This window comes from Delphinus delphis, chromosome 13 (assembly GCF_949987515.2).
Source record: "Delphinus delphis chromosome 13, mDelDel1.2, whole genome shotgun sequence".
Classification (NCBI taxonomy): domain Eukaryota; kingdom Metazoa; phylum Chordata; class Mammalia; order Artiodactyla; family Delphinidae; genus Delphinus; species Delphinus delphis.
The window spans coordinates 61,990,509-62,006,132 of NC_082695.1; the positions used below are offsets into that span (position 1 = coordinate 61,990,509).

At 38.4% G+C, this 15,624-nt stretch overlaps 1 protein-coding gene across 2 annotated transcripts in view; it reads right to left on the reverse strand.

Annotated features, from left to right (window-relative positions):
* The window catches only part of EPG5 (ectopic P-granules 5 autophagy tethering factor), a 129,745-nt gene that overhangs the window by 87,603 nt on the left and 26,518 nt on the right, over window positions 1-15,624 (reverse strand). For both annotated transcript variants that reach the window (XM_060028984.1, XM_060028985.1), the window contains exons 10-14: window positions 15,186-15,341; window positions 10,197-10,354; window positions 8,997-9,151; window positions 7,176-7,316; window positions 1,689-1,853 (exon numbers count right to left, since the gene is read on the reverse strand). In XM_060028984.1, coding sequence (XP_059884967.1) covers window positions 1,689-1,853; window positions 7,176-7,316; window positions 8,997-9,151; window positions 10,197-10,354; window positions 15,186-15,341 — 775 coding nt within the window. The remainder of the gene's footprint in view (window positions 1-1,688; window positions 1,854-7,175; window positions 7,317-8,996; window positions 9,152-10,196; window positions 10,355-15,185; window positions 15,342-15,624) is intronic.

The window sequence follows — 15,624 nt, forward strand, 5'->3', positions numbered from 1 at the left end:
TGGCGCAGTGGTTAAGAATACGCCTGCCAACGCAGGGGATACAGGTTCGAGCCCTGGTCTGGGAAGATCCCACATGCCGCGGAGCAACTAAGCCCGTGCGCCACAACTACTGAGCCTGCGCTCTAGAGCCCACGTGCCACAACTACTGAGCCCGTGTGCCACAACTACTGAAGCCCGCATGCCTAGAGCCCGTGCTCCGCAACAAGAGAAGCCACTGCAATGAGAAGCCTGCGCACGGCAACGAAGAGTAGTCCCCACTCGCCACAACTAGAGAAAGCCCGTGCACAGCAACGAAGACCAAAGGCAGCCCAAAATAAATAAATAAAAAAATTTATTTATTAAAAAAAAAGAGTTGCTACTTTAAATGAACGAGGAGACACTCGAGGAGACTGTGCATGCAGCTCTCTGGAAGAGGGGGGCTGGGGCTTCTGTTCACAAGTCAGAGAAGGCGAAGGTGGAGAAGAGCCCCTTGCAGCTCTCACCCACCAGCACTTGAGTGAGAAAAGACCCCGATGAGACCATGAGCAGACAAGGTGGTCAGGGACACCCTGGAGGAAAAGCTCCCTGGTTTCAGTTTCCTCATCTGTACAACAGGGGTCATGTTCACGCCAAGCACACAAGACGGCTGAGAGGACTAGATGACTCGCTCAGAACAAAAGTTGGCAGATAGTTAGAGAGGGCTGAGTTCTCTTCCATTTTCCCTTTAAAATGTTTAAACATTCTGATCAAGAAGCTAACTAATGAGGCCTAGGGTAAGAAGGCAGAAAGATCTTAACAGTCAAAATGCCTTGATATTGCATCTTTGGAGACATATGATAGGTAGCAAACTCTTAATAACAATAAACTATTATGAACAAAAACTACCACCACTAAGACCTTAACATGTGCCTAGAACTGTCCTCAATGTTTTACATGTCCTAGCTTGCTGAAACCTTACAACAGCCCTCTGAGGTAAGCCTGTTAATGTGAATGCTTACAGATGAGCAACTGAGGCCTAGAGAGTTCAGGAAGCTTGCTCAGGGTCACACAGCCAGGAGGTGGCAGAGCTGGGATCAGAACCCAGGCAGGCTGGCTCAGAGCTCAGGCTCTTAACCAGTACACAGTGTTTCGGAAGACAAGTCTGGCAATGACACACAATACAAAATGTACAAGGAGGGCTTCCCTGGTGGTGCAGTGGTTGAGAGTCCGCCTGCCGATGCAGGGGACGTGGGTTCGTGCCCCGGTCCGGGAAGATCCCGCATGCCGCGGAGGGGCTGGGCCCGTGAGCCATGGCCGCTGAGCCTGCGCGTCCGGAGCCTGTGCTCCGCAATGGGAGAGGCCACAACAGTGAGAGGCCCGCGTACCGCAAAAAAAAAAAAAAAAAAAAAAATGTACAAGGAAAAAGGACCAGAGTTAAGAGTGGCAATTAGGAGGAACTGCAGTAAATATCCAGAAGAAATAAAACAACAGAAACAAATGATCCAAGGAAAAAGGGAAGAATTTTCAGTGTGGAGCAATTTATCTTCACTTACAGGATGCTCACTCTGCAAAACAGAACTAATTAGAGAAGATCCTAAACTCTGATGCAGCTAAAAGAATTTGCAGACCTTGCAAATGATACTCAAAAATGTTAATGTTTTGAGAAAATGTTTCTTTGAAACTGATGTGTGTGGACCCTCCAGTCTCTAGGGAACAGTTTTAATACATACCTGTTCGCCAAATCCCCAATTTAGTCCTTCTAGAATAACACAGGCCAATTTATTCTTCACCGTTGTCAGGTTGTAATTGAATAACCAATCCCGAATCACAGCTATCTCGGAGGCAGAAGGTCGCCAAAGATACAAAGGTAGTTCTTTAAACAAGTATAAAGAAACCTTATTTAAAAGAAAATGATAATAATTAAAATCAAGACTTAAGGACAATCCTGTATTACTACAATACTATATTATTAAAGTGCTTACAAAATTTTTCTCCAAAAGGAAGTGGGGTTTTGCTTTTTAGACAGTGAAATGAACAACCAAATCAAATGAATATTAAAACTAATGATACACCAAAAGCACATTTTGCAATCCTTTGTAAAGGTCAAGCTTTTTTTCGTATGTAAACTGGTACACTTCCATTAAAAAAAATCACCATAGTAAGATCCAAATTTAAAGTCATGATAAATCAGTGGAAAGTCATTCATTTTACAAAAAGACTTAGCACTTTAAATAATTATTTCTTCTACATCATTTAAAAAATTATTTCTATTAGCTTCAAAGCATTCTAGGAATAAAAAAGCATTCTAGGAAGAAGATACAAGGAGTGGATGGGGGTAAAGATGAAACAAGATCAACCAAGAGTTGGTATTTGTTGAAACTGGATGATAGGTACATAGCAATTCATTATATTGTTCTCTACTTTTTATATATTTGAAAGATTATATAATAAAAGCTTTTTAAAATCCTGTACAAAAAGTCCATAGCACCACTTTTAAATAACATATCCATGTGCAAATTAAGATAAATCTGGGTTCACTTAATACAGTTTGGTTTAAGTAAGACTAATCAGAAGAGCAGTTCATAAATAATGTCTAGAATAGTGCTGTCCAATGGAAATCTAATGCAAACCACACGTGTAATTTTTATTTTTCTAATAGCCATTTTTAAAAGTCAAAAGAAACAAGTAAAATTAATTTTAACAATATATATCATTCAATCCAGTATGTCCAAAATAGTATTCCAACATGTAGTCATCACAAAAGATTACTGAGATACGTTATTCTTTTGTTCATACTAAGCCTTGGAAATCCAGTGAGTGTTTTACACTTCCAGCACATCATAATTTGGATGAGCCACATTACAAGGGTCTATAGTCACATATGCCTGGTGGTTACTGTATTGGACAATTCAGCTCTAGAACATATAACCAAGCATTTTTTAGGTTCCTGCACTACTCCAAATTGGAGGCAAAACAAAATTTGAAAGAACGGGAAAAAAAATTTGAAAGACAAGTAGAACGAATGAATTTTAAAAAGATCCTTTCTTTCCTTTGCATGTGTAGTGTGTGTGTGCAGTTAGCTAAATTTTCAGAAGGATTTGTCAATAAAGGTCTTGAATATGCTGAATAAAATGGTAAACTAGCAATCTAACAAATAGAAAAATACTTCTTTAGCCTGTAAGCATCTGACAAAAAGAACAAAATAATGGTACTAGAGCAATGAGTATAGCAATGAGATCTGTCCAGAAAACCAACTATCCCCAGCTACACAAAATAATGGTATAGGGGCTTCCCTGATGGCGCAGTGGTTGAGAGTCCGCCTGCCGACGCAGGGGATACGGGTTCGTGCCCCGGTCCGGGAAGATCCCACATGCCGCAGAGCGGCTGGGCCCGTGAGCCATGGCCGCTGAGCCTGCGCGTCCGGAGCCTGTGCTCCGCAATGGGAGAGGCCACAACAGTGAAAGGCCCGCGTACCGCAAAAAAAATAAATAAATAACGGTATAGCATATATCTACACATCAAGAATAAAAGTGAAGCTACCAAGAAAGATCTCAGGGACATTAAAATGGGAACATTACAAAAACTCTTTGCCAGTAAATTCAACTAGTTAGATGAAATGGAAAAATCCCTTTAAAAACATAAATATATGTATACGTATAGCTGATTCACTTTGTTATAAAGCAGAAACTAACACACCATTGTAAAGCAATTATACTCCAATAAAGATGTTTTAAATAAAAACAAACATAACTTAACCAATTGACTCAGAAAAAAATAAAAATCTGTATCTGTTTAAAATTTTGAATTCGTTATCAAAACACGAAGAAAACCCTAGGCCCAGATGATTTCACTGGTAAACTCTATCAAACATTCAAGGAAGAATTATAACAATCTTACAAAAATTCTTCCAAAAAACAGAAGAGGAGGAAATGCTTCCCAACTCGTGTTACAAGGCCAACATGACCCTAAATCCAAAACCTAACAAAGATATAACAAGAAAATAAAATTACAGATCAGTATCTGTCATGAATATATATGCAAAAACCCTCAAGAAAAAATATTATCAAATTGAACCTAACAATACATAAAAAGAATAATATATCATGATCAAGTGGTTTTTATTTCAGGAAACAATGATGGTTCAACATGTGAAAACCAGTCAATGTAATTCACCACATTAACAGAAAAAAGGATAAAAATCATATGACCACCTCAATGGATGAAGAAAAAACAAGTAAATACCCATTCATGGAAAAAAAAAAATTCAGCAAACTGGAAGTAGAAATTTCTCAGCCTACCAGAGAGTATAAATGAAAAACCTACAGCTAGCATTATACTTAATGGTGAACTTTGGAACCCTTTCTACTATGATAAAGAACAAGACAAGGATGTCCACTTTTACTAACTCTATTCCATATTGTAATGAAAAGCCTAGTGCATTCAATAAGGCAAAAAAAGAAATGATTAAAAAGAAAGAATCCTAATAAGAATTCCCAACAAAACAGAATTTAAAGAGTGTATTTTAAAATATATTTATGCTTTCACTGAAAGTCAGAAGATCGCTAATTTTACCTGAAGAGGATGTTAGGAAGATGCATGAATTTCACTAACTAAAGTAGAATGTCCTCTGAAGTGAACCCATGTTTCAAATTATAAAAAAGACCAATAGGAAAATATGTTATCCATTTGCAGGTTGTCATCAAAACTTATCTGAGTTCTTTCCTTTGAGATGTCCCCAAAGGCTTGGTCCTTATCAACAACTATTCCTAACCCAGAGCAATACCCACACATCTACAAATAGCACAAAGGATTGTTCCTCTCCTGCTGGGCCTCCAGAAAAAGTTACCTTCAGACACACCCCAGGTGTGTCAATGAATATTTAGGTCCACAGCCACAGCTCATTCCCAGGCTCTGGAGCTAGGAGCTGATTTCAGACTAGCCCAAGGTCAAAGCAAAAATATTCAAAGCCATCTTGTTCATCTGAAGGCAAGGGGGCTTGAATAAGTTCCTCCAAAAATGTCAGCAAGTTCACAGAACACAAAGGAACCATATATTTAAACAGAGAGTGGGGGCATCTTTTAAAAGATGTGCTCTAAAAAACCTTATGGGTCTAATTTGTACACTCACTGTTAAGAATATTTCTGGGCACAATTTATTACTAAAAGTATTATGACCTAATTAAAAATGTAAGTGTGGCCAAACCCAGAAAAACACTTGTCAGAAAAAGGTCATGAACTCAATCAAACTGAAAGAATCATATGACCCACTGTAGACGTCTTTGGAAATCATTCCATTAGATGATCACTAAAAAAGGAGCAACCAAAAACCTGCTGTTTGCAAATGAAAACCCCTTCACCTCAATATAATTGTATCCCAGTGGGATACAATGTTTACTTAAATAGAAAAAGTACCATGTACCGCTGCTATGGAAAACAGTATGGTGTTTCCTCAAAAAATTAAAAATAGAATTAACATATGAACCAGCAATTCTACTTCTGAGTACATACCCAAAAGAATTTAAAGCAGAGTCTCAAAGAGACATTTGTACACTCATGTTCATTGCAGCATAATTCAAATAGCGAAAAGATAGAAGCAACCCAAGTTCCATCAGCAGATGAATGGATAAACAAAATGTGGTATATACATACAATAGAATATTATTCAGGCTTAAAAACGGAAGAAATTCTGACACATGTTATAACATGCATGAAGCTTGAGGTCATAATACTAAGTGAAAGAAGCCATACAGAAAGGAGCAAATACTGTATGATTCCACTTCTATGAGGTACCTAGAGTAGTCAAACTCAAAGAGACAGAAAGTAGAGTACTGGCTGCCAGGAGCTGGGAGGGAATGGGGAGTTAGTTTTTAATGGGTACAGAGTTTCAGTTTTACAAGATGAAAGAGTTCTGTGGATGGATGGTGGTGACGGTAGGTAACAAAACAATGTGACCGTACTTAATGCCATTTAACTGAAAAATGGTTAATACCGTGTGTTTCATGTTGTGTATAATTTACCACAATTAAATTTCTTTTAATGTAAAAATATATATATACTTTGCCAAGTAAAGCATTATATATCATGTATTCTTCATTTAGAAAAAAATATGTCTCATAAACCAATCTGTCACTGAATCTGCTCACTCATGAATGTGATGAAGTATTAGTAGTTATCAGTCATCTATCCTACAGGGATGATGCAGTGACTATAAGATGGAAAGGCTCTGTGCAAACATAAGCCCAGAGAAAGACACTATAACTTCAAACTTTCCTCCTGAAGTTATGACACATGACCACCTGCCGTCAGAAAAATTCATTCATTACAGCCTTATTATAGATGATGAAGAAAATCTTCAGTAAATGTATGTTTTTAAAAATGATACACTCATACAGTACTATTTGACCATGGATGAACCTGGAAAACATTATGCTAAGTGAAAGAAGCCAGTCACAAATGACCACATATTTTGTGATTCCATTTATATAAAATGTCCAGAATAGGTAAATCTATAGAGACAAAGTAGACTGTGGTTGCTCAGGGCTGGAAGGGATGGAAGTCTGACAGCTAAATGGTATGTGGTTTCTTTCTGAGGTGATGAAAATGTTCTAAAAATAACTGTGGTGATAGTTACACATATATGTGAATATACTAAAAACCACTGACTTGTACACTTTAAAGAGGTGAATTGTATGGTATGTGAATTATATCACAATAAAGCTGTTTTTAAAAACTACACAAAGATTACAAAAGGGATTGTGACAAATGACAGAACTAAACGATATACATCCAGCTCAACTTAAATTACTTCTAATTTTGTTTTTGATTGATTTAAAGCAAAGGCTTCTTTCTAAATCAGAGTTGTTTCTTCCAAGACAAAAACATAAGAATTATGAAGGCAAAACAAAACTATGAAATAAAAACTATGAATTAACTATAAGCTATAATTAAAGTACAAACCTGTTACTGAAGGAGGTGGGAAAGTCACTTTGAGGAGATTAAGAGAAACAACCCACAGTTTTTTATAAGCAGTGGCCAACCCCAAGCAGGCACAGTGAACCTGAGACACAATAAATGTTTTCTTCACCCTGTTGTGCCCGTGTGACTCAGTCATCCCAACGACCTTACTATTTTTCCCACTGCTCCAATACTCTAGGGTTTAAATGAACAAACAAACAACAAAAAAAACAGAAACAAAACAAACAAAATCAGTGTTCTTACCATTCCAACCTGGTCAATGGTGTCTTGAACTCTATCCAGAAGGACAGAAATTATCTCAGGGTGAACAGCTGTGATGGCCCCTAAAAGCTCTCGACCAACCTTTGAAAAAGTTTCTCTGGTGGACAGGGTGACATAAGATACCTAAAGTAGGAGGGGGTGAAGATGGCATTTTTAATACCAATTTATCAATAAAAAAACCTTTCCATACTTTATTTAGGAGGTTTTCGAGTAAAGTAGAAAGAATCTCAGATGAAGCCTTGGCTCACACCATGTACAAAAAGATGTCACAACTTCAGAGAGCACAACTTCAGAGAGCAGACTGTCTGGAAGGTGGGGGAAGAGGGCATGGAGGGGAAAAGCAACTGTTCGACAATGACTTTAAGTGCTGGATTCAGAAAGCACTCCCAGAGTCCTCAGAGCAATTAAGTAATCCCTCCATACTAAAACTTTTCTAAATTTGAGGAAACCAATAACATGATGAAAATCAGAACGCATTTCATGGAAATACCTACTCTCTCTCTAAAAAAAAAAAAAAATGAGATCCTCAATTACAAGAGCTTCTAAAATATCAATGTTTACCAACTCTTCTTAAACAATGGGTTCGAAACTACAGGTTACAATCCAATCATGCCAATGGCCAGCAGTTTTTGGTTTTTTTAATACAATGGAAGGGAACAGAAAAATAAGAGAGTAGAATAAAACAGAACAGAAAAATATGAGAGTGCATCACAGTAAGATTAAGTATTGCTTCAATTTCACATATGTGTGTACACACACACACAGAGGATCAGAATGTAGTTTTTACTGTGAGGACTGGTCAAAACACTTGAAATATCATTCAAGAGCATAAATATTACTTTAGCAATGGATCTTGAGAACGCCATTCAACATACGTGAAAATATACATCCTCCTCTCAATTTTTACAGACAATGAAGATAGTTTGGAATTCCAGATCCATCTAGGCCTTAATCTCATGCATGGTTACAAAGTACAAGAATAGGAACAGCTTAATAGGATATTTGATCCTGGTAAAGAACTTTAGATTACCCAGTTCTGTCATTCTCAAACTGGAGTATTGAGGGGAATGATAATAAATCTTCAAACATAATTTTACTTAGATTTGGAGGAAATTTTTTTACCAAGATAAACAGATAAATGACAGCCTACAGTGAAAATGTGTATTTAAAAATATATATATATAAAACTCCAAATAATGTTTTGGTAACCATGTGAGTTATGTCCCTCAATTCATGAGGTCCAAAGTTCACTCTCTTCCACTGTTAGGGATGGCTCAGTGAAAAAGTGAAGAAAGTGAGGATCTCATCCCAGCCTATCATTTTACAGATGAAGAAACTGAAGCCCAGAGAGGTAAGGTGTCTTTTATGATGTGAGATAGACAATGAGCAGCAGAGCTAAAACAAAGCCAGATCGTTTAACTCTAGGTTCAGTACTATTTCCACCATCTCATTTAAATTGGCTGGGAAGCCAGGTTTCCATGTTCCTCGCAGGGTCAGAGGAGTGGAAATGAGGGGGGCAGGTCCGGGGCAGGGGGAGAGAAAAGTATAGAAACTACAAATGTCAGGCAGTGCCAGACTGTCTGTTCCTTACCAAAACTCATACATCAAATGACAAGAGATAGCAGGGGGAAATGGAATGGGTGTGATTCATATTTTCGGTACTCCTTAGAAATGATCTCCTTCCACAAGTGCAGACAATACAAGATTGTCACATTTTTTTTAAAAGCAATCCCAAAAGAATCAATGGATGGACAATCCAAAAGAAAATCTTTTTAGCTGATTTCTAAAACTTAATATTCTAACCTCATATATCTCCAGAACAATAATTTTTATGAAGTCTTCATCCACATTGGTTCTTCTGGCCTGAGCCATCTGAGCAAAAGTAGTTAGAAGGCAAATCTCTTCCGAGCTATTCATGGAAGAAAGACACTTCTCAAAGTTCACAAAATGTTCTGGGTCTATAAGTTCAAGAAAATTAAAGTGGGGAGAGAATAAACATATATCAAGATATAAAATTAAAAGACTTTAAGAAATATTTAAAGATACCAAACATCTTTGTTCCAGAATGGATTTCTACAGGCATCAGGAAGAAGGCTGGGCCAGATGACATTCCAACTCTAATATAATGTTGCCTCAGGAATATTTAACAAGCTTCTGTTTCCTCATCTGTCTTAAATTTTATTTATCAGATGCTATGTGACTGGTGAAGTGCTCTGTCAACTGCAAAGCACTGCTACTATCACTAGGCAAGACATCCTCAACAGTACACTTAAAGCTACTTGGTAACTGTCAGCCAAATGAATGACAGCCCTATTAATGAAAACTGCAAAGACTAGTAAACTACTCAGTACCAACATGGCATTCCACACAAAAAATATTTGCTTATAAATGGAAATTTGGGGCAAGATATTAGCTATAATCATGACTGAAATACTGATGAATATGATTAACAATATATGTTTTGCCTTTTCCTCAGAGAATGCTCTGTAAGCAATACTACATTTTGTCACTAGAGGGCAGGCTTGATTATCAGCTTTGCCATATATGACAGAAAACTAAATGCTGCAAAGGCAAAGTTGTGTAGAGGGAAGAAACCAGTCTGTTTAAAAAATATATTCCCAATGGAACTTTTCACAGAAAAAAGGCAACAAGCCAACAATTCCTTTCATATGTTTACACATTTAAGAAATCAAAGGTAGTTCATCAAATTTCCAGTATTTTCAAAATAACTCCATGGGGCATTTACCAACCCAATTTTCATTTCCTATCCCCAAATTGGGTTTATAATAGAATTTACTATCCAGAGCATTTGAAGAATAATAGAAATTGGAACCACCATTCTAGTAAGTCAAACGACAGAGCAGTCTTAAATTTCAAAATAATTTCACATGAGTACAGAGTAAAACATCCTCTCTCAGTCCTTCTAAAAGCAAAAAGAATAAAGCCATGAAGAGAAAAGGCACACAAGGTAGGAAAGGTGGATGCTGCATATTTTGGCTGTACCTTGGAGGCGCTTCTTACACTCGGCAGGCAGGAGGGCAGTACAGAGCTTTTCCAGATTCCCGCTCCCCACCTGGTGCATGAGGTAGAAGAGCTTCCAGAGCATCTGAACAGACAGTGTCCCGAAGGGCATTTCCGACATAAACAGCCAAATGCCAAGTCTGCATGTTTTCAGAAAAGCAGGAATAATTTTATGTATCAGTCAACTTCACCATACTGAGAATGTAGACAAAAGAATTCTTAAATTCTTAAATCACACTACAGCAATTTTTCTACCATGCTTCAGTCATAAACACCTAGAGAATGGATAACAATAATAGCAAATACACATAAACGCTTAGTCTATGTCAGGCACTGTTCTATCACCACATCATCTATTTCTCAGCTCATTCCATCCTCACTATAACCAAGGCAAGCACTATTATTGACATTATCCCCAATTTACACATGAGGCTACTAGAACACACAGAGGATAATAAGAGGCAGAATTGGGTGTTGAACCAAAGATCCTTTTAACATCCGGGCAACAGAGAGGCTGCTTAGACTGGACGTATGTATGTGTCTGAGCATGCACAGAGGTATATGTGTACACACAGAGACACGTGCAGTTGGGGGCTGGGGGGAGAAGGGGAATCAAAAGCCCTCCATGACTCCTCACTCATCACCAAATGAAGTTCAAACTCCTTCAAGCTCCAAGTTCAAAGGCTTCCACAAAACAGCTCAGACCCATATTCCCAACCACAGCCCTCTATGCATTCATATAGACCACTCCTGGACAAGCCTGGAGAGAACTCCCCAACTCCAAGCTGCCATCCCTCCATTTGTGAAGCCCTCCCATGATGTCCTCCTCAGCACTATTATGAAATTCTAACCATACTTGACTATGGCATTACCCTTTTATCAGTGTTTCTCACACCACAGTGGGCAGAAAAATCCCCTGAGACTTTGTGGAAAATGCAGAATCCTAAGGCCCACCTAAGAGATTCTGAGTTTGCAGGTCACAGCTGGGGCCCAAGAATCTGTACTTTTTTAGTCACCCCAGATGACTCAGACTCAAGCCGTCCTTAAACCACACATTGAGAAACATAAATGTGTAATTTATGTACACATACTAGTGTACAGCAATTTGAGAGCAGAAACCAAGTCTTTGCATAAACCAGTGTGTAACCCTGAATCTTTTTTTTCATTATCCAGTACCTAAACCAGTATCTCAAAAACAATCAATACTCAATAAATGCTTAATAATATTTTGTTATATGAATTTTATCTCAGGAAAAAAATATAAAAAAGAAAAACAGGGAGGTACTCAAAACTGTTGCTGTATTTTGGGCAAAACTATAATTTAACCAATTATAAATAATGTTTATTAAGAAAAAAAGAAATTAAATAGTGCATGCTTAACCCATGTCTGTGGCCCACCAGGCCACTAGTGGTCCGAACCACCACTGACCTCGACTCTGAAAAGCAACAGTTAGATAACTGAGCCAGGGTTAAAGAAACTTCTCTAAGTTCAAGTGGGTCAGGCTTCTGTCTTATTAAATAATTATCCCAACACCTCACATGGGACTTGATGTTCTTGTATAAAGGATCCCAAAATAATGAGGCCTTAAAAGTAATGTCATAAGACAGTAAATATTTCCAGCTACAAAATTTCCTATATGGCAGACATGAAGTAAGTTTGGCTTAGGTCTTTGTGGTCTATCTTTTGGTTTGGGTTTGTTTTGCTTTAGCTTGGGGGTATAGCTACTGTCAGAAATTTCCACTGGAGTGCCAAATAAATTTAAATTTCATGGCTTTAAATACCTGGTTCTCATATGATGTATTTCTAAAATAAACTATACTCAAAAACAATAGCTCTCAGCATTTTCAAATTTAAAACAATTATTTGTGTGAATTACATATATAATATTACAGGAGGGGCTCACAACTCAGCGTATAGAACCTAGTAAGGAAACAGAGAATTTCCTCTACAAAAGCTTTGCCTCTCAGCTAAACAAACACAAGATTGGGTGACAGGAGATCAGAGATGCAAGACTTTTCCCGAGCACCAGGCAAGCTTCAGTGAGCAGGTGCTACTGCGTTGACCCCCTGGCACAGGATTTGGTACAGCTTGTAAGACCACCAAATTATGGACAAGAATAATCTAAAGATAAATTTCTAAGCCCAAGTTCTCTTTATCTTAGACCCACACCTTCTGAGTGCCTAAGAGTAGTTTTAAGACTTAGAGTCCTGACCTTTCTCTAAATCAGCAGTTTTTCTGTTCCTCATCTGAAACTACACAAAAACAACCACCACCTACATTTGAGAAATCCTTTATGGTTTAAAAAGTCTTTCCACATATGATTGCATTTCATCCTTATACCCATGAGGTCTATGGGTAGGATCGCCATCATCATCTCCACTTTATAGATGAACAAAGTGAGACCACAAATATTAAGTGACTTGCCCAAAGTAACAGTCTTGGCAGACCAGTACTCAAACCCACTACATAACACACATAAATAAGGGGCTAATTCTTCCAATCCAAGAACATGGTATATTTTTCCATCTGTTTAGGTCATCTTTGATTTCTTTCATCAGTGTTTTATAGTTTTCTGAGTACAAGTCTTTTGTGTGAAAATGACTATACTACCTAAAGCAATCTACAGATTCAATGCAATCTCTATCAAACTACCAATGGCATTCTTCACAGGATTAAAACTAAAAATTTTACAATTCGTATGGAAACACAAAAGATCCCAAATAGCCAAAGCAATCTTGAGAACGAAAAACAGAGCTGGAGGACTTCAAACTATAACACAAAGCTACCATAATCAAGACAATATGGTACTGGCACAAAAACAGAAATATAGATCAATGGTACAGGATAGAAAGCTCAGAGATAAACTCACACACATATGGTCACCTAATTTATGACAAAGGAGGCAAGAACATACAATGGAAAAAAGACAGCCTCTTCAATAAGTGGTGCTGGGAAAACTGGACAGCTACATGTAAAAGAATGAAATTAGAATACTACCTAACACCATACACAAAAATAAACTCCAAATGGATGAAAGACCTAAATGTAAGACCAGACACTATAAAACTCTTAGGGGAAAACATAGGAAAAACACTCTTTGACATAAACCACAGCAACATCCTTTTTGACCCACCTCCTAGAGTAACAGAAATAAAAACAAAAATAAACAAATGGGACTTAATGAAACTTAAAAGCTTTTGCACAGCAAAGGAAACCATAGACAAAACAAAAAGACAACCCTCAGAAATGGGAGAAAATATCTGCAAGTGAAACAACAAAGGGTTAATCTCCAAAATATACCAACAGCTCATGGAGCTCAATATCAAAAAACAAACAATCCAGTTAAAAAATGGGCAGAAGACCTAAATAGACATTTCACCAAAGAAGATATACAGATGGCCAAGAGGCACATGAAAACATGCTCAACATCACTAATTATTAGAGAAATGCAAATCAAAACTACAATGAGGTATCAGCTCACGCCAGTCAAAATGGCCAGTATCAAAAAATCTAGAAACAATAAATGCTGGAAAGGGTGTGGTGAAAAGGGAACCCTCCTGCACTGTGGGTGGGAATGTAAATTGATACAGCCACTATGGAGAACAGTATGGAGGTTCCTTAAAAAACTAAAGATAGAACTACCATATGACCCAGCAATCCCACTACTGGGCATATACCCTGCGAAAACCATAATTCAAAAAGAGACATGCACCACAATGTTCATTGCAGCTCTATTTACAATAGCCAGGACATGGAAGCAACCTAAGTGTCCATCAACAGATGAATGGATAAAGAAGATGTGCACATATATACAATGGAATATTACTCAGCCATAAAAAGAAACGAAATTGAATTATTTGTAGTGAGGTGGATGGACCTAGAGACTGTCATACAGAGTGCAGTAAGTCAGAAAGAGAAAAACAAATACCGTATGCTAACGCATGTATATGGAATCTAAAAAAAAAAAAAAATGGTACTGATGAACCTAGTTGCAGGGCAGGAATAAAGAGGTGGACATAGAGAATGGACTTGAGGACATGGGGTGGGAGGGCGAAGCTGGGGCGAAGTGAGAGTAGCATCGACATATATACACTACTAAATGTAAAATAGTTGGCTGGTGGGAAGCATCCGCATAGCACAGGGAGATCGGCTCGGTGCTTTGCGATGACCTAGAGGGGTGGATAGGGAGGATGGGAGGGAGGCTCAAGAGGGAGGGGATATGGGGACATGTGTATGCATATGGCTGATTCACTCTGGTGTACAACAGAAACTAACACAGTACTGTGAAGCAATCATACTCCAATAAAGATCTATTAAAGATGCAAAAAAATAAATAAAAATAAGGGGCTGAGACTATGAGGCCCATGGCAAGAGTGTCAACAGCTCAGAAGGCAGCAGAAGTGGGGGGTGGGCAGCAGTTCATGGGTGGAGCCGGGTGGGGCGGGAGGCCACTCATCTCCTCTCAGAGGGCACAGTGCTGCAGCAGAACCTTGGCCAGGAGCTCAGGGAAGATAGTGCAGGATGAGCTGCCATGCCCCCACCTCTGCCTCAAATGTATCCTAGGCTGTAAGCAGCAGCAAAGACGGCATGATCAGAACACAGCCAAGACAGGGGACCCAGACCCAAGATAGTCCTAGACCTTAATACCCACAGAGTAAGACAACTTGCACAATGTACTGAGTGCCTACTCTGCCTCACTGGGGGCACTAGAGTTGGGCATGAAATACAATTCATCCCCTGGTCAAAGTTACCTCAAAAGTTCAGGAGAAACTGAAAGAAACCTGAAAGAGAGATCATTTCAGGCAATACTACACAAAAGGAAACTAAAGCCCAAGAATTAAGCCAAGATAAGAAATAGATGAAATACATTGACACTATTGTAAGAGTTCTACTTCAGTCAATGACTTTCACTCCAATCTTTCTTACTAGCCAGGGAGCTATTTCTCAACAATTATCATCGTACTTCTTACCTTTTGGCTTTCAGCACATGTAGTACAGCTCTCAAAAAGAGCTCATCAAACTCAACCTGTAGTTTCTCCACGGAGAAGGGCTGCAGGGCCAATCCCGAGCCTTGGTTGTGGCTCACATACTGGGCCCAGTGGTCACTCACATAACCAAGGATCATCCTGAGCGTGAGGAAAGACAATGCAGCACTTTGCATGAAGGCACTCAACACCAGCATCTTTACATTACATTTGCAGCATTACTTTATTCAACATATATTTATTGAGCACTCACTATCTTCTAGGCTCTAAAGGGGATGCAATGGAAGGAAAAAACCCTACCCTCATGGAGCTTACATTTAGTGGAGGGCAAACAGACAATAAACCAAATAAAGTAAAATATGCAGTCTGTCACATGGTTATAAATGACACTGAGAAAAATCAGTAGGATAGGGAAATGAAGCTT